Here is an 18,617-nt window from a genome sequence, read left to right as displayed (position 1 = left end):
ACCAAGCTGTCCAGCAAAAGTTGCATGGTTGAGACAAACCAGCTCTGCTTACAATTGTCAGCTTTATTCATTTATCGCAAAAGGGAAAAACTTGTTGATGTAACTACTTAATAAGTGATACCTGGAGTTTGGCTTCATTTGTAAGTCCATCTAAATCTTCTAGTGCAGGGGTAGGCAACCCCCGGCACTGGTGCCACAAGCGGCACACAAAGCCTCTTTTGCCAGCACTCAATCCCTCCCTATCAGCAGAGCAGCGCAGGGAAGTGTCAGTGAGACACTAATGCATTCCAATTTCAGAATTCCCCACGCCACACCTGAACTGAGGGTGAGGCACTGTGCCCCCACAAATTGTAAAAGATGGGAAACATTGTTTGGTCCTCTAAATTTGCTGTAGCTGCGATCGTCAGCTTTTGTGATGGGGAAGAGATTGGGTGCAGTTCTGCTAGGGAGAGGGCGGTCCCGGTTTCCAGGAGGAGGAGGACTGTCATTGGCCACTGCTAAAGCCAATCACAGTCCTGCTAGCCCCGTCCAACATCTGGAGAAAGATGACTCGCTTGGTTTCCACTCCCAATCTCAGAAAGAAGGGATTTCACTGTGATTGAGAAAACAACAATCAGGTGACAGTTTGTGGAATTACTGTTGAGCTTCTGGGAACTTTGTTGAAATATTTCCTGAACCTTTGTGTCACTTACTACTGAACCCCTGTACTCTGTGTCTCTTTAAGCCACAGCCAGTATTTAGCGCAATGAAAAACACACCCAACCACTTTTTCTCAGCTGCGGGGGCCCAACTTATGATCAGCAGGATGAGTGTGCCAGGACAGGTGGATATGTCTCATCTCTGCTTCCTTTCACCACTCTGCATATCATGACTATCATAGATGAGAAGAGGGTACAGCGGTGGAGCAGATGAGCAGGAGGGTACAGCGGTGGGGAAAATGAGCAAAAGGGGTTCAGAGGTGGGACAGAAGAGCAGGAGGGTACAGCGGTGGGGCAGATGTGCAGGGAGGTACAGTGGTGGAAGAGATGAGAAGTGGTTTCAGCAGTGGGACAGAAGAGCAGAGGGGTACAGTGAATGGGGCAGATGAGCAGGGGGGGATCAGGGTTGGGCCAGATGAGAAGGGGGTTCAGTTGTGGGACAGAAAAGCAGGGGGGTTAGGACAGTGGGGCAGATGTGAAAGGAGGTGTATTGGTAGCACAGATGAGCAGGGGGAACAGAGGTGGGGCAGAAGAGCAGGGGGTACAGAGGTGAGACAGATGTGCAGGAGGTACATTGGTGGAGCAGATGAGAAAAGGGGTACATTGATGGGGCATATGAGAAGCGGGGTTACAGTGGTGGGACAGAAGAGCAAGGGGGTACAGTGGTGGGGCAGATGTGCAGGAGGTACAGTAGTAGGAGGGATGAGAAGGGCGTTCAACGGTGGGACAGAAAAGCAGAGGGTGGGACAGATGAGTGGGGGGGGGTTTAGTGTTGGGGCAGATGAGAAGGGGTTCAGCGTTGGGAAAGATGAGCCGGGGGGGGAGGTTCAGTGGTGGGGCAGATGAGAAGGAGGTTCAGCGGTGGGACAGAAGAGCAGGGGGGTACAGCGGTGGGGCAGATGTGAATGGAGGTGCATTGGTGGGACAGATGAGCAGGGGGTTACAATGGTTGGGCAGAAGAGCAGGAGGTACAGAGGTGGGGCAGATGTACAGGGGGGTACAGTGGCAGGGCAGAGGAGAAAAGAGGTACATTGGTGGGACAGATGAGCAGGGGGAACAGAGGAGGGACAGATGTGCAGGAGGTACAGTGGTGGGGAAGATGAGAAAGGGGGTTACAGTGGTGGGACAGATGAGCAGATAAGTTCTGTGTTAGGACAGATGAGAAGATGGTTCAGTGGTGAGATGGAAGAGCATGGGGGTACAGCAGTGGAGCAGATGTGCAGGGAGGTACAGTGGTGGAGCAGATGAGAAAGGGGGAACATTGGTAGGGCAAGTGGTACAGTGGTGGGACAGAAGAGCAGTGTGGTACAGTGGTGGGGCAGATGAGCAGGGGGTTTACGGTGGTGGGACAGAAGAGCAGGGTGTTACAGTGGTGCTATTAAAGAAAAAGAAAGCTGGGAACCTGAATGATAGATGGATGGTGCTGCCCAACATGCGGTTACAGTGGTGGGGCAGATGAGCAGGGGGTTACCGTGGTGGGGCAGATGTGCAGGAGGGACAGCGATGTGAGGTGTAAAGGTGCATGAATTGGGGCAAATCTGAAGTGTGGAGTTGCAGGAATTGGGGCTGATCTGAGGCGTGAGTGCAGGATGTTAATTTCTCACTACTCAAGTAGTTTACAGCATTTATAAAAAATCCTTTTTGTGATTGAGAGTGTGAAGTTGACATTTTTTATGTTATAAAATCGGCACTCTTAATTTCTTTGAAAAAAGATTTTGGCACACTGTGCTCAAAAGGTTGTCTACCCCTGTTCTAGTGCATTTAACACTTCCTTTGCCACAGATTTACAATGCTGCTGTCCAAAGGTATCTCCGTTGCTCCTCCACATAGAGAAGAGACACTATGCAACAGCTGGGTTACTGGCTGGATCACCGGCTGAAAATAAAGGGAAAAAAGTCTAAAAATACCTAATGCAGCCACCACATCTAAGGGTTGGTATGTAATATATTATTATATATACCATATTTTTCGGACCATAAGATGCACTTTTTTCCCCCAAAAATATGTCTCTGCGTCGTCACCGCCCAACGCCGCCGTCGTCACCGCCCCCTGCCGCCGCCGTCACCGCCCCCCCCATCACAGTCGCAATGCTAGTCCCGGAAGACAGACTTTCCGGGCCCCCACGAGCGCCGGGCGATCTCCCGGCCTGACACCTGCTGAGGAGACAGAGCAGCCCGAGCAATGGCACAGGTCAGGCTGCATTTATGGCAATAGTTAGGCTGCATTAATGGTAATATTCAGGCTGCATTAATGATAATATTCAGGCTGCATTAATGGCATTATTCAGACTGCATTTATGGCAATGGTCAGGCTGCATTTATGGCAATGGTCAGGCTGCATTTCTTTGACACAGGTCAGGCTGCATTTCATGGGCACTGGTAAATATTTTAGTACACCATTTGGTTCAGAATTTTTTTTTTCTTGTTTTCCTCCTCTAAAACTTAGGTGCGTCTTATGGTCAGGTGCGTCTTATGGAGCGAAAAATACGGTACATTTTTGTTTAATACCGCTTTAAAGTATTCAAACCCTAACAGTTAAACTCTTTTATTAGCTCCCTTTGATTTGTTAAATATACCATAGAATATTTATTTTTTATTCTTGTTTGATAAGTGGAAACCAAATACCTATTGGTCCTACCAGAATTCTTGGGACATGTCGCAGAATACATTTTGGCTTAAATTTATGACAAAATTTGATTTTATTGGATTTCTTTTAAAATAGAAAGTAGAAAATATTGTTTTTTTTCAAAGTTGTCGCTCTTTTTTCGCTCATATATTGCAAAAAATAAAAAACTGAGTCGTGAATAAATACCACTAAAATAAAGCTCTATTTGTGTGAACAAAATTATAAAAATTTCATCTGGGTACAGTGTTGCATGACCGCGCAATTCTCATTGAAAGTGCGAGAGAGCTGAAAGCTGAAAATTGGCCTGGGAAGGAAAGGAGTGAAAATGCTCAGTATTGAAGGTGTGCTGCAATTGAATACTCTACAAGGCATTTCTGAGAGTTGCACATTTCATTATTTTGCATGCCAAATAAGTGTTTCTTACAGTTTAAGGGCCACTGAACAGATTTTGGGGTTGTAACACGTAATTGTCGTTTTGTTGTTCCTGGAAATGTAGTTGTATTTGCAGGACCTGTGTGAATAAAATTGAAAAAGTCAAAGAAATTACAGGTGTCTTTTTTTTAAAGTGCATATAAAGGCAAACCCTTTTTTTTTTCTTTTTAGCTTTGAATGGAGTGAGGAAGAGTTACAAACCCCTCTTGAAGTTTTCACTCATTCCTAGTAACTAATTTTCCCCAAGGCAGAAAATGAGATAAAAATAACCACAGAATTTTAATCCAGTCACCAGAGCAAGAGGTGAGGTTGAAATGGGGCAAATGTTCTGGTGACAAGTGTCCAAGATGGGCGTTTCATTCAATTTAGGGAGGTTTCTTCTTACTCCTGTTGAAACTCCAGGACAAGAAGTAAAAGGAAATCTATCCAAAAATAAAAATAAAAGTTGTGGCTATACAAACACATTAATTCCCTCAAATATATTTTTTTCAGGTTTAGAAAAATTGTGATTTTAGAGCATACTGTGGTCGAACATATTACTTCCAACAGAGATGCTATTCACTAAACTCAACAAAACTGTTCATTGGGCCCCAAGAACTTTTGTTTTTTTTCAGTTTTGCACTTTTTTAAAAGTTTTTTTTAAAATAATATTGGTTAATAAAAAAAAAGTAATACGTGAAGGGAGAAGGAGGCGGTAATTTGGGCTGATTAGGGTAACCTCATCCTTTTGATCTGCAGATGAATAAAACAGACTAGATACAAATTAATAAAAAAGATTGGTATTACCTGGGCTTGCAGTTCCCACTGCTCTGTCGCCATGCTCTGAAAAAAGAATAGGTAAAAGATTTGCACTCAGTAAAAAAACAACCTCATGCCATCTTTAAAGCTTCTGTCTTGTTACAATCTAACCATACAATCTATCAACATGTAGTGCAAAGACCTACCTGATTGGACACAGATTGGTTGGATAGTTTAGGTCTGGCTGGCCTAATATAATTATAGTTTTGGTAACTTTAAACCTATTTGTACTAGAGCTGCACGATTCTGGCTAAAATGAAAATCACGATTTTTTTGCTTGTATTTTTTCCCAAAAAATTGCGTTTGAAAGACCGCTGAGCAAATACAGTGTTACATAAAATATTGTAGCAAATGACATTTTATTCCCTAGGGTCTCTGCTAAAATATTGGGGGTTCCAAGTAATTTTCTAGCAAAAATATTGATTTTAACTTAAGAAACAAGTGTCAGAAAAAGATTAAGACTGTAAGTGGTTAAACTTCCTGCATTTGCATGTTGTGAAAAACTTGGCAGACTGCCTGGATTTTTTTTCACACAGAAGTTTACATCCCTTTGATCTAAGAAGGAAGAGTTATGCCGGCCATACACAGTTCGAATTTCGAAAGAATTTTCTTTCGAAAATCGTATCAAAGAATTTTTGTACGATTTTCGCACCATTAGTGGGCTGCAGCAACGGCCGATTTTCGTGCGGCAATCAAATTTGAGGAATCGGACATGTTGGAAAGCTTTAGAAAAGCAAACGATTTTCGAATCAATGATGGGAGAATGGTGCGAGAAATGTAATAAGAAAAGAAAATTTACGGAGAGAAAAGAAGATTCCCAGCCACGAAAATTCTTTTCTGAAGCAACATGAGGTGAAATTGAAGGCTTGGTCGGCCGAATTTCGAAAATCAATGGTGGCATGATCGGATCACAAAAAAAAGAACTTTCTGATTTTGAAAAGAAAATTTGTTCGAAATTCGACCATGTATGGCCTGCTTTAGTTACAATGTTTCAAGTTAAAACAAATTTTTTACGATTAATTGTGCAGGTCTAATTTGTAGAAAAATTGTACAGTTAGATTGTAATGTGTAAGGTGAGATTATTATTATTTTAACACAGGTTTCATTGAGGATGTCATAAAAGATAAGGTATCCTGACTCAAACTGTAAAATTTATTCTATCCCCTCAAAATTACACTTAACCTCCCCTCAACAACTTACTAAAGTATCTATTGAACTTTAACACTTAGGCTTAATGTACACAGGATGTTTTACAACCTCCCCTGAAAGATTTAACTTGACAGATAGTAACCGACGCTTAAAAACTTCAGTTTTGCCGCGCTTATATGCTGTATTTAGTCGCGTTTGCGTTTAGAAGCATTTTTTTTTTTTAAAAAGACAAAAATTAAACGAAACGCGAGTAACTGCGTTTACATGCTGTTACAGGCGTTTGACGTTTCAAATGCCTCTCAAACATCCATTCTGAACGCATTTTTTTGCTTTCCAAAAAATGCTTCTAAACTCAACTGCCTAGAAACTACTATAAATGACCCTGTGTACATGTACTGATAAGATAACATAGAGGAGAGTTCAGGGGCAGCTGAAAAAAACACCCAACTGCTCCTAAATGTCTATTTACCAGCAGCAGTGTACATGAAGCCTTAACTTTACCCAAACCCTTAAACATTAAAACGTATGTAAACTGAAAACCTGTTTTTAATATGTTTGGCATCATTCTTTGCAATACACAGGTTTCTTAAAGCGGAGTTCCACCCAAAAATAGAACTTCTGCTTTAAAGGAAGGTGACACCCTGATATGCCTCATTTGGTATGCCATTTTTTTTTGGGTGGGGGGGTGGGGGGGAGAGCCAGCGGAAACCCTATCTTTAGAGGGTTCCAGCTCCCACTTCCTCCCGGGGCACTGTGGCGCCGGAAGTAAGTTCACCTCTCCCCCCTCCCTCTCGGCAATCATCTGGTACATGTCACAGGTCTCAGATGATTGCCCAGCCAGTCACAGCGCGGCTCGCGCAGTGTGTGTCCGGCTGTGAAGCCACAGCCGGGCGCCCACAATGACAATGCCGGTACCGTGGAGAGGAGGGGGAGATGAGCAGTGCTTCGTTCCCCCGTATTGCTGGACCCTGGGACAGGTAAGTGTCCGATTATTAAAAGTCAGCAGCTGCAGTATTTGCAGCTGCTGACTTTTATTCATTTTTTATGTTGGAACTCCGCTTAAAGCAAATTTAGTTTTTCGTGAATTAGTTACTTCGTTGAAGGCTGACAATGCTAAGCTACTGGCTCACAATTAAACACAGCATTGTCAGCCTACCATAATTGCTTCTTTAACCACTTCAATACCAGGCACTTATACACCTTTCTGCCCAAGCCAATTTTCAGCTTTCAGCGCTGTCACAAATTGAATAAAAATTGCTACACTGTACCCAAACAAATTTTTTATCGTTATGTTCCCACAAATAGAGCTTTCTTTTCATGATATTTGATCACCTCTGCGATTTTTCTTTTTTGCGCAACAAATAAAAAAAGACCGAAAATTTTGAAAAAAAAATAAAAATTTTTCTTTGTTTCTGTTAAAATTGTTTGTAAATAAGTAAGTTTTCTTCTTAAATGACGGGCACTGATATGGCTGCACTGATGGGCACTGATAAGGCGGCACTGATGGAGGCTCTTTACCGAGATAGGTGTCAGACTAACCCACCGATCACCACGGGCGCGAGGCGGCTGTTGTCCTGCAGGGCGTCATATGATGCCCAGTCAGGATAACTGAACCACCACCAGGCCATCATTCTGCTATAGGTTGGCGGGAAGTGGTTAAATGGCCATTGCATTGCCTATCAGGTCTATCAGATAGGCAGACCAATGGTCAACTGAAGGAGTTTGCACAGTAGGCTGATCATACTGTTATTAATTGCAAGTCAGCAGCTTAGCACTGTCAGTCTGAAACAGGAAGTGCTGTTAGTGGCAGGATCTCCGGGTAAGAAACAATAGCAATTGACAGCAGCATTGTTAGCCTGCAGTGAGAGCAAACCAATGGGCAACTAAAGGAGTGGCAGGCTGACAATATTGCTGCGAATTACAAGCCATTGGCTTAACATTGTTAACCTGCAACAGGCAATGCAGGATATCCATGTAAGAAAATTATTAAAAAAAAAAAAAATTTGCTTAAGTCGTCCCTCGGACACAGCACATCACCGATTAGGGTAAAGAGCCATTGGCATTGGCTCTTTACTACGTGATCGGCTGTGTCCAATCACAGCTGATCACAACTGTAAACAAAGACTGGTAACTTGCTGTTACCAGCTTCATCTCCTTACACACAGATCCTGTGTGAGGAGAAGAATCCGGGAACAGTGAGTTACAGCCATCAGTGCAGTCAATCAGTGTACCTGTCACTGCATCCATCAGCGCAGCCTAATCAGTGTACCTGTCACTGGAGCCATTGGTCCAGCCTATCAGTGTACCTGTCACCACAGTCTTCAGTGCAGCCTATCAGTGTACCTGGCACTGCAGCCTAATCAGTGTACCCGTCACAGAACCGCCATCACTGATGCCCATCATACAGCGGTAACCGGCAACACTGTTAATGTAGGATATCCAGGTAAGAAGCTTTGCAACTTTGCAATTTGTTTAAGAAACCTGTGTACAGCAAGGAATGATGCCAAACATGATCAAAATTAGGTTTTGAGTTTACATAAACATAAAGAAAGTCCCTTTTCTGGTATAAAAAAGTTGTACTTTACCTTTTCCGTTTGGCCATTTATAATGCATATGTCACTTATCACAAGTCCATGCAAAGACCCGCCGCCTCTCTAAAAATTTATGTAATCATTGCCCTTATCTACCAGCAATGATCTCCACCAGAAAACATTTGCTCTGAATCTGTGAACAGACTTCATGAGCGCCATTTTCCTGAGAACATTTCACCCACAGAAAGAGGCAAAGGCACCAAAAAACATGTCAGGTAAACAGCACAGGGGGAGTTAGGAAAGACACCAGTTTTCATTGTCCCCAGTGTCCCTCCCAACTGGGTTACTAAAATATTAGGTATAGTGCCAATATTTCTAATAGCCTACCATTTCCCCATTCTGTGCTGATCATTTGCCTGCTGCCTTCTGCCTTAACTGGCCCTGACCTGTTTATTAAAAGTGCCTCTGTCTGCCATCTGGATTGTTTATCAACCATGTTTCTGCCTTCTACCTGAACTGACCCTGGCCTGTTTATTGACGATGTGTCTGCCTGCCATCTGGATTTCTTATCAATCATGTTTCTGCCTTCCACTGAAACTGACCATGGCCTGTTATTGACCATGTTTTTTTACCTGCGACTTGAAATGATCTTTTGCCCTACTACTGTAGTAGTGGGATTCAAGCTAAAACAGGGGTCTGACACATGTGAGAGGCTTCAGAGTAGTGTTCAGAGTTGAGTAAAACAGTTTTTGGTTTTCTCCGGGATTTGTAATTCCTTGATCAGGGTCTGGAGTCCAGAGGCTTCAAAGTGATTTGGGTGGGAAGAAGCCTCTATGCCTGTGCCCTAAGCTTGATGTTCCTGCTTGCTGCCTGAACAAATACTTGGGCTGTGCTGAGCATATCTCTGCCTGCTTTCTGTAATGATTGAGAACTTTTTATGGACATTGTTTCTGTCTGCTGCCTGGACCAATACTTTGGCTGTACTGACTAAATTTCTGCCTGTAATGACCCAGGACTTTTTAATGGAACGTGTTCTTGCCTGCAGCTTGGATGTCAGCCTGCTCCCTGTACTGACCCTTGCCTGTTTATGGACCAAATTCCTGCCAGCTGCCTGGATGATTTTTATAGCTGTTGCTGACCACATCTCTGCCTGATTCCTGGACCATTGCTCTCCTCTGTGGACAACTGCTATACTAAGACCACAGGTAATCTTTTGTTTACTCTTTGTTTAGCTAGGCTATGAAAAAGTCTCATACATGTGCCATAGTCAGGAGGAGTAGCAGAATTTATTTTTGGGTGTAAGTCTTTATGTGTCCATGCTGTGTGTTAAAAATATCTTAAAAATTGACCACTTTGCTTTTCAAAATGTGCTAACTTTGGGGGTGTTTCCATTGTTCTGGTGCTCCAGGGCCTTCAAAGTGTTATAGGTAGTCAGAAAATTAGATGTCTCTAGTACAAATGAAGGTCCTCCTTGGATGTTGGGCCTCTCTATGTTGCTAGGCTGTGAAAAAGTCTCACGCAGATGGTATAATTCATTTTGGTGTATAATTCTTGGTGTGTTCATGCTGTGTGTTAGAAATACCTTATCTTAAAAAATTGACAACTTTGCGTAAAAAAAAAAACAAATTTTCCAAAAACTTGTTGACAATGGCATATTTCAAAGACTCATCATGCCTCATAGAATATACATGTGGGTGTTTGCTTTCCAAAATGTAGTCCAAAAATTGAATATGTAATTTATGACCCTAGAGTGTGTGGCCAGGCTGTGGAAAGGTCTCACACATTTGGTATCGCCATACTCAAGAGGAGTAGCAGAATGTATTTTGGGGTGTAATTCTCGGTATGTACATGCTGTGTGTTAGAAATGTTTTTATAAATTGACAACTTTGTGTACAAAAAAAATTTGATTTAGTTTTCTTTTCACGTTTCCTAAACACTTGTGGAAAAAATGACATCATGCCTCATAGAAAATACATTGAGGTGTATGCTTTACAAAATGTGGTCATTTTGTAGGTAATTCCATTGTCCAGGAGTTCCTGTCCCTTCAAATATGTGATAGGTAGTCAGGAAATTAGATGTGTAATTTATGTCCCTAGAAGGTGCTACTTGGATGTTGGGCCTCTGTATGTGGCCAGGCTGTACAAAAGTCTCACACGTGGTATCGCAATACTCAGTTGTAGCAGAATGTATTTTGGGTTGTAATTCTTGGTGCGTACGTGCTATGTATTAGAAATATCTTATAAATTGTCAGCTTTGTGTAAAAAAAAAAAAAAAAAGTTTTCATTTTCCTTCCACATTTTCCAAAAACTTGTGGAAAAAAATGACTCATTAGGCCTCAAAGAAAATACATTGGGGTGTTTGCTTTTCAAAAAGTGGTCATTCAAAAATGTGATAGGTAGAAATTAGATGTGTAATTTATGCCCCTAGAACGCTTGAAGGGGCTCCTTGGATGTTGGGCTAGCCTGTGAAAAAGTCTCACACATATGGGATCTCCATACTCAGGAGCAGTAGCACAATGTGTTTTGGGGTGTAATTGCAAGTATGCCTATGCCGTGTGTGAGAAGTCACTTGTTAACCACTTCAGCCCCAGAAGGATTTGCCCCCTTAATGACCAGTCCATTTTTTGCGATACGGCCTTGTGGCGCTTTAACTGACAATTGCACGGTCATGCGACCCTGTACCCAAACAAAATTGATGTCCTTTTTTTTTTCCACAAATAGAGCTTTATTTTGGTGCTATTTGGTCACCTCTTCGGTTTTTAAATTTAAGCGCAATAAACAAAAAAAAAGAGTGATAATTTTGAAAAAAACACAATATTTTTTACTTTCTGCTATTATAAATATCCAAAAAAAGAACAAAAACACATTTCTTCATCAGTTTAGGCTGATATGTATTCTTCTACATATTTTTAGTAAAAAATAATTGCAATAAGCATATATTGATTGGTTTGCACAAAAGTTATAGCATCTACAAACTAGGGGATAGATTTATGGCATTTGTATTATTATTATAGTCAGCTAGTTGCGGCAAAGAGCCTATGTATAACCAGTATGAACGGTAGATCTGTCTCCTCTCCTCTGACATAACCGAGATCTGTCTGTTTACATTGCAGACCTCTGTTCTGTTTTTCTCAGGAGCGATCGCGGGTGCCCGGCGGACATCGCGCCCCCTATACCCCTTAAAGCGCCTATCATCTATTAAGGATCATTGCCCTGCATCATATATGGGTTGTTACCTTGTTCACAATGTATCTATTATTGCATATACATTATGTGACTATTATCCGACATTTGGTTTGTTATCATGTTATCTATTTTTTACCAATAAATTTTTTTTTTTAAAACGGGGACTGATCCTTTGGCCCCACCTACCCACCTCATTCAAAGTCCCAAAACCCCTCCTTTTTATACCCCATAAAGTGCCCGCCGTACAGCTACGGGGATTTGCGCAGGGAGCCAACCGTATAACGACGGCAGCTGGTCGCCAACTGGTTAACCGCTTCCGGACCAGCCGCCGCAGTTTTACTGCGGCAGGCTGGCTCCCCTGCGCGAAATCACGTCACTGTATCTCGCGAGGTCCGGATAGCAGGCGCACGCGCCCGCTGCATTGCGGGGGTGCCGATGCTCGTGGCCGACGGTCGCAATGACCGCCGGCCACGAGCGTTCGTGACCAGAAGACACCGAACAGGGACGAGTGTATGTAAACACGCACTTCCCCGTTCTGTTCTGACAGGAGTGACAGATCATGTGTTCCTATTAGCTAGGAACCACGATCTGTCACTTCCTGTAGTTAGTCCCTCCCCCTTCAGTTAGGATCACCTCCCAGGGAACATAGTTTAACCCCTTCACTGCCCCCTAGTGTCAACCCCTTCACTGCCAGTGACATTTTTACAGTAATCAATGCATTTTTAATCGCACTGATCGCTGTATTAATGCCAATGGTTACAAAAATGTGTCAATATTGTCCAATGTGTCCGCCATAATGTCGCAGTCATGATAAAAATCGCAGATCGCCACCATTACTAGTAAAAAAAATGTAAAAAATAAAATGCTATAAATCTATCCCCTAGTTTGTAGACGCTATAACTTTTGCGCAAACCAATCAATATACGCTTATTGCGATTTGTTTTTTTTACCAAAATTATGTAGAAGAATACATATCGGCCTAAACTGAGGAAAAAAAATTGTTTTTTTATATATTTTTGGGGGATATTTATTATAGCAAAAAGTAAAAAATAATGCTTTTTTTTTTCAAAATTGTCGCTCTTTTTTTGTTTATAGCACAAAGAATAAAAACCGCAGAGGCGATCAAATACCACCAAAAGAAAGCTCTATTTGTGGGAAAAAAAGGACGTCAATTTTGTATGGGTACAACGCCGCACAACCGCGTAATTGTCCGTTAAACCGACACAATGCCGGATCGCAAAAAGTGCTCTGGTCAGGAAGGGAGTAAATTCTTCCGGGGCTGAAGTGGTTAATATGACAATTTGTGTGGAAAAAAAAAATAACATTTCTTGATTTTCTAAAGCATTATGGAAAAAATTACCAAAACACTCACACACTCTTACTAAATACCTTGGACTGTCTACTTTCCAAAAAGGGGCCATTTGTTGGGGTATTTGTACTGTCCTGGTATTTTAGAGCCTCAAGAAATGAGATAGGCAGTCAGAACATAACTTTCAATGATAGGTACCATAGCTTGTAGACTCTTTAACTTTCACACAGACTAAATAATATACATCGATTTGGGTTATTTTTACCAAAGATATGTAGCAGTATAATTTTTGGCTTAAATTTATGAAGAAAATTACTTTGCAAAATTTTACAATAGAAACTAAAATAAATGTTAATTTTTTCAAAATGTTGTGTCTTTTTTTTGCTTATATTGCAGGAAAAAAACAGTGGTGGTTAAATACCACCACAATAAAGTTCAACCTGTGTCAAAAACATGATCAAAATGTTGTTTGGGTACAGTGCTGCATGGCTGAGTAATTGTCATTCAAAGTATGAGAGCACTGAGAACTACTGCTTTGTATCCTCTCTGTAGGTAGCACATGGAAGGATTTGTATGCAGGACATCAAAATGGGAGAATACACTTGTCCTACTGTCAACTATCACTGGCCGGGAATAGAGGGGGCGCATGAACTTAAAGGCTGCTCTCCTGTAACAACCCTTAAGTGTATGTAAAGCCCAAAATGTATTTTTTTTAATAGAATACAGAAAGGTTAAAACCACTATTAAGTTATTTTTTACGCTCTGTTTCCCACTAGGGAGATTTCTTTACACTTTGGGGTTGATTTACTAAAGGCAAAAAGGCTGTGCACTTTGCAAAGTGCAGTTGCACTCTGCCAGAGCCGTTGCTCCAAAGCTTAGTAAATGAGCAGAAGCTCTGCTGACTTCCATCATCCAATTATGTGCAAGCAAAAATGCATTTTTTTTATTTTCCTTGCATGTGATAGGGTACTCTTTGCAAAGTGAAGCCTTACCTCATTTACTAAGCTCTGAAGCAACTGCGCTTGCAGAGGGCAACTGCTATTTGCCTTTAGTAAATCAACCCCGTTGTGTCCTGGAGGCTCAACAGGTAACGAGGGAATATCTCCACAAAGTGAACAGATTTCCCATCTTTGAGTGTTGCTATAGGAACAGGTGCCTCCATTGGATAATTTCACCTCACCTCTTGCTCTGGTGACAGCTCAGATTGTTTGGATTTCTGCTCACTTTGTCTCGGTGATAGTGGTCACCAGGTAAATGGAGGAGTACATTTCGCGGCACGGTCACAGAGAGCAAAAAAAACTTGACAAAGGATGTAACCCTTCCCTGCTCTACCAAATGTAAATAATAAAAAATGATTGACCTTACATAAACATTAAGCCCTTGCCTTTATTTAAATGTTAACCCTTCCCTAAACTGCCTCCAGTACCTGAAGCATGTAAGGATGATACAGTACATGTCCTTTCACTCTCATTTATGGTGTGCAGGTGATTGCTCACAAAGATGAAAGAAAAAAGAAAGATGTATTTTTCAGTAGTTTTAAGTTTTCAAAAATGCTTTTAATTATTTTCTAATGAATCACTTCTGGATATAAATGGTGGGATTTTGAGTTTGCCTGGTATTCCTCATTACAGGCAAATGTAAAATCCAACCCAATACTACAAATGACCTTGTGCAAAGATGACTAAATGTGACAAACAAGAGTGGTATTTTTGCTCCACCAGTATGAAGATTATGGGTACCCAATTTAATTCCATGATATTTATCCAAAACTGTCAATTTCAGCAGGATTTGACACAAGTCTGATACCTGGGCATTTCTGTATATTGGGTCCAAGTGCGTCTCTCAGATAGAAAACATAACATGCCACAAATTTGTGGTAGTGTTGAGCTGTAAGTCTTGTAACTAGCTGCACATTTTCAGTGGCAAGTTGTACACTTGCAGAACATTTGAAGCACAAGTTCTAGTTGGCACTTTTTCAATTTGTAGCAAATTTGTGTGGAAAGCCTCTAGCAAGAGCAAAATTGCAGACCACTCTCTCTCTCTGCACACTCTTACTCTCTGCACACTCTCTCTCTCTCTGCACACCACTTCCAAAGTTATTGTAAAATGGCTGCCAGCACCAATTAAAGAAAAAACTTACACAGGGAGCAAAGATGAAAATTCAGCCACAGTGATCCCTGTGGTGGGATGACTATTGCACAACAGAACTGAACCAGAACTTGCAGCAGACTTGCAGAATGTTTGCAAAGAAAGTTAATCTGGGGTCATGCAATGCAGACTTGTGAAAATCAATGTCAATATAATAATCACTGCACTAAAAAAAGTGTGAACACATATTATGAAGGTTTCAAATTTCAACAAAGGGACAATGCCACCCAGAATCAATAAAAATGAATAATGATTGCTATTATTCATCCCAAAGGCGTTCTATAGGGTTGAGGTCAGGAGACCATGCAGGCCAGTCAAGTTCCTCCACCCCAAACTCGCTCATCCATGTCTTTATGGACCTTGCTTTGTGCACTGGTTTAAATCATTTGGTGGAGGGGGGATTATGATGTGGGGTTGTTTTTCAGGGGTTGGGCTTGGCCCCTTAGTTCCTGTGAAGGGAAATCTTAAAGTGATACTAAACTCTTGTTAAAAATAACAAACATTTTATATTTACCTGCTCTGTTGCAGTGGTTTTGCACAGAGCCGCCCAGATCCTCCTCTTCTTGGGTCCCTATTCGTCGCTCCTGGCCCCTCCCTCCTGTCGAGTACCCCCACAGCAAGCAGCTTGCTATGGGGGCACCCAAGCCGAGCTGCAGCTCCCTGTGTCCCTCTCTCCTTATTGGCTAAATGACTTTGCTTGACAGCAGGGGGAGCCAATGGCGCCGCTGCTGTGTCTCAGCCAATCAGGAGGGAAAGTTCTGGATGGCCGAGGCACTGGTGGACATCACTGGATCAAGATGGGGCTCAGGTAAGCATTAGGGGGGCTGAGGAGGGGGTGCTGCACACAGAAGGTTTTTTTATTTTAATGCATTAAGATAAAAAACCTGCCTTTACAACCACTTTAAGGCGTCAGCATACCAAGACATTTTGGACAATTTCATGCTCCCAACTTTGTGGGAACATGACTGCGCAACAGTGCACAAAGCAAAATTCATAAAGACATGGATGAGCGCGTTTGGGGTGGAGGAACTTGCCTGGCCTGCAGTCCTTACCTCAACCCGATTGAACATCTTTGGGATGAAATAGTGGAGACTGCGAGCCAGGCCTTCTCATCCAAGATTAGTTCCTGACCTCACAAATGCACATCTGGTAGAATAGTCAAACATTCCCATAGACACACTCCTATACCTTGTGGGCAGCCTTCCCAGAAGAGTTGAAGCTGTTATAGCTGCAAAGGGTGGGCCAACTCATTACTGAACCCAACAGGCTAAGACTGGGATGCCATTAAAGTTCATGTGCGTGTAAAGGCAGGCATCCCAATACTTTTGACAATATAGTGTCTATATCTCGGAAAATCCTTTTGCACATATTTTAAAGAAATCACTATACATTTTTTTTAATTTTTTATTGATTGTGGGTTGCATTGTCACTTTTTTTCAGCACGGTCATTATTATATTGACAAGTCTAGCAAAGTCATTTTCAAACTTGCAGCTCAATTGCTTGCTATCTGGGCTATTGAACGCAGCACTTCCAGAATTTGACTATGCATGTCAATGCATGGAGAGAAGATAACAATTAATCAACTCATCCCCTATGTAGGTCTAAAGTTCATCTATTTTTTAAATCAGCATAGTATCTGAACTTATTGTAGATAATACAATACAGTTCTGCCTTGCTGCTCCAATAGACTTCTAGACATGGCTCATCTGCTTCCTCTTTCACACAGATGTGCAGGAAATGGTATTTTCACAGAATAGTCACCGTTTGGCTCTACTCTTGTAAACAACTTTTCCTTGTGCACGGGCCTGAATAGGCAATGTCAGATATACATTGCTAAAATACTGACATACAGATTAGATTGCTAAACCTACATATTGATGGAAGTGTAAAAAAGGCCACGGTCCTGTGGGTGCTCTTTGACAGAACACTAGTGATGTTACGAATTGTGAACTGTCCACTTCTCCAGATAATATATTAAAGATTTTTTAAGAAATGTAGTCCTATTTTTAAATTAGGATATGATGTGCTGCTAGCTGAACTAAAATTTGACCGATTCCTTTTGGTAGTCATTGCATTTTAAGGCTTTAATATCAGATTTCTCCAGCAGGTAAAATCTGTAACTAGATTTGTCTGTCAACCTCGGGACCTCTGTGTGTTTCTACAGCGACCCTGGCACATGGAAGTTAGGCTTTTATTTTCTCAAAATCCCTTTTAAAAGCGCAATGTGACCCATCTTTAACTATGTGGAATATAACAATTTTTCAGAAAATATTTTCAGCTGAAACAGTAAATAAAAGTGAAGTTCAGTTACTAAACCATTACATTCTACACGTTTAAAGTAGAAGACAGATTTAACAAGGTTGTACAAAGAGCAGCGGTGTACAGTAACCCACAGCACCTAGATTTCACCTTCTATCTTAGAACACCGAGAGGTGACTGCAGATTGGTTGCAGAGGATTTTTGCATGTGGCACATTGCTCTTTTCCATCCTAAACACAGGACTCTATCCATTCAGAGACAGTGATTTGCAACAAACAAATAGTCACCTACCTATAATGAAAATGGCAATAAAGATGACAGACAACGTGGCCTCTGGTGTGTTCATCATGAATTGTCCCCACATTCAGTTTGTTGTGCATGAATTTAGATCGTTCTCAAGAGACCAGCAGGGAAGAGGCTGGGCAGGGGGCACTATGCAAATACTTCAGGGTAGGAACTTCCTCCGGCAACTGACAGAGTCTGTGGAACCAGGCATATTTACCTAGGGGCACTTAAGCAGAACAAACCTTTCAAGCACAAAAAATTAAATTTTCAGTACAGATATAAGACTTAATGTGCATCTGGTATATTTATCCTGGGTTCTTATTTTAGAGTTACATAATTACTATCCAGATTTAGGCAAGATTTCTAGTGAAGCTCATAGTGTTTATTAAAATAGCAAAAAGAAATCCAAGGTGCTTTTCTTAGCCATGTAGTTTGGCAGCCTTCTCTAGAACCATTTATGCTAAACGTACAGCTGTTTCTTGGCTCTGCCCACTCTCCTAAAATAAAAAATAAAAAAACCCTTATGATTTTGATTAGTAATGAAAGTGAGACTCCTCCATGTTTTTAGTTGAGTGCTTTTTGGTTACTCATTGTCCACCTAATTATAACCTGGTCTGGTAATACTCGTTCTTGGTTGCCAAATGTTACTCTATAGCAGTGGTCTCCAAACTGCCGCCCTTTGCTTGCCTTTATCCAGTCCTTGAGGCATAATTCCTGGCACTGACACCAACAATGGGGCATAATTCCTGCCACCGACAACAAAAATGAGGCATTATTCTTGCCACTGACACCAACAATGGGTCACTATTCCTTCCACTGACAACAACGATGGGGCATATATCCTTCCAACGACACCAAACGTTTCTCCCCCTAATACCAAAGATCTGCAATTATTTATTCCCACTTGGCACAGTCCCGCAACCCCCCCCCCCCAACAAAAAAATCTGAAAGACAGTAAATTGGACCTTTCTTTAGAATGTTTGGAGATCCCTGCTCTATAGAAACCCTGGTTTACACTGCACTTCACTTTTGATGGCCTACAAGCCTGAAACAGCCATATGCATTCAGAATAAATGGCTTTATCATACCAAGCTGTTACTGCTGTAAACCAGGGGTTCTGGATGCACAGTTGGTCTATTTTTAAAAATAAATAGTTTGCATGCCTCACCCATTGTGCTAAAATGAGGAATAAAACCT

At 41.7% G+C, this 18,617-nt stretch overlaps 1 protein-coding gene across 1 annotated transcript in view; it reads right to left on the bottom strand.

Annotated features, from left to right (window-relative positions):
• CD79B (CD79b molecule) overlaps window positions 1-17,553 on the bottom strand; it is a 57,819-nt gene extending 40,266 nt beyond the window's left edge. Inside the window, exons 1-3 of the mRNA XM_073607646.1 lie at window positions 17,427-17,553; window positions 4,542-4,577; window positions 3,748-3,834 (exon numbers count right to left, since the gene is read on the bottom strand). Of these exons, the coding sequence (XP_073463747.1) occupies window positions 3,748-3,834; window positions 4,542-4,577; window positions 17,427-17,499 (196 nt within the window). The 5' untranslated portion in view covers window positions 17,500-17,553. The remainder of the gene's footprint in view (window positions 1-3,747; window positions 3,835-4,541; window positions 4,578-17,426) is intronic.
• Between the last annotated feature and the right edge of the window lie 1,064 nt (window positions 17,554-18,617).

This window comes from Aquarana catesbeiana, linkage group LG12 (genome assembly GCF_042186555.1).
Source record: "Aquarana catesbeiana isolate 2022-GZ linkage group LG12, ASM4218655v1, whole genome shotgun sequence".
Classification (NCBI taxonomy): domain Eukaryota; kingdom Metazoa; phylum Chordata; class Amphibia; order Anura; family Ranidae; genus Aquarana; species Aquarana catesbeiana.
Note: the sequence above shows the minus strand (reverse complement) of the source record. Positions and strands in the feature narration are given on the sequence as shown.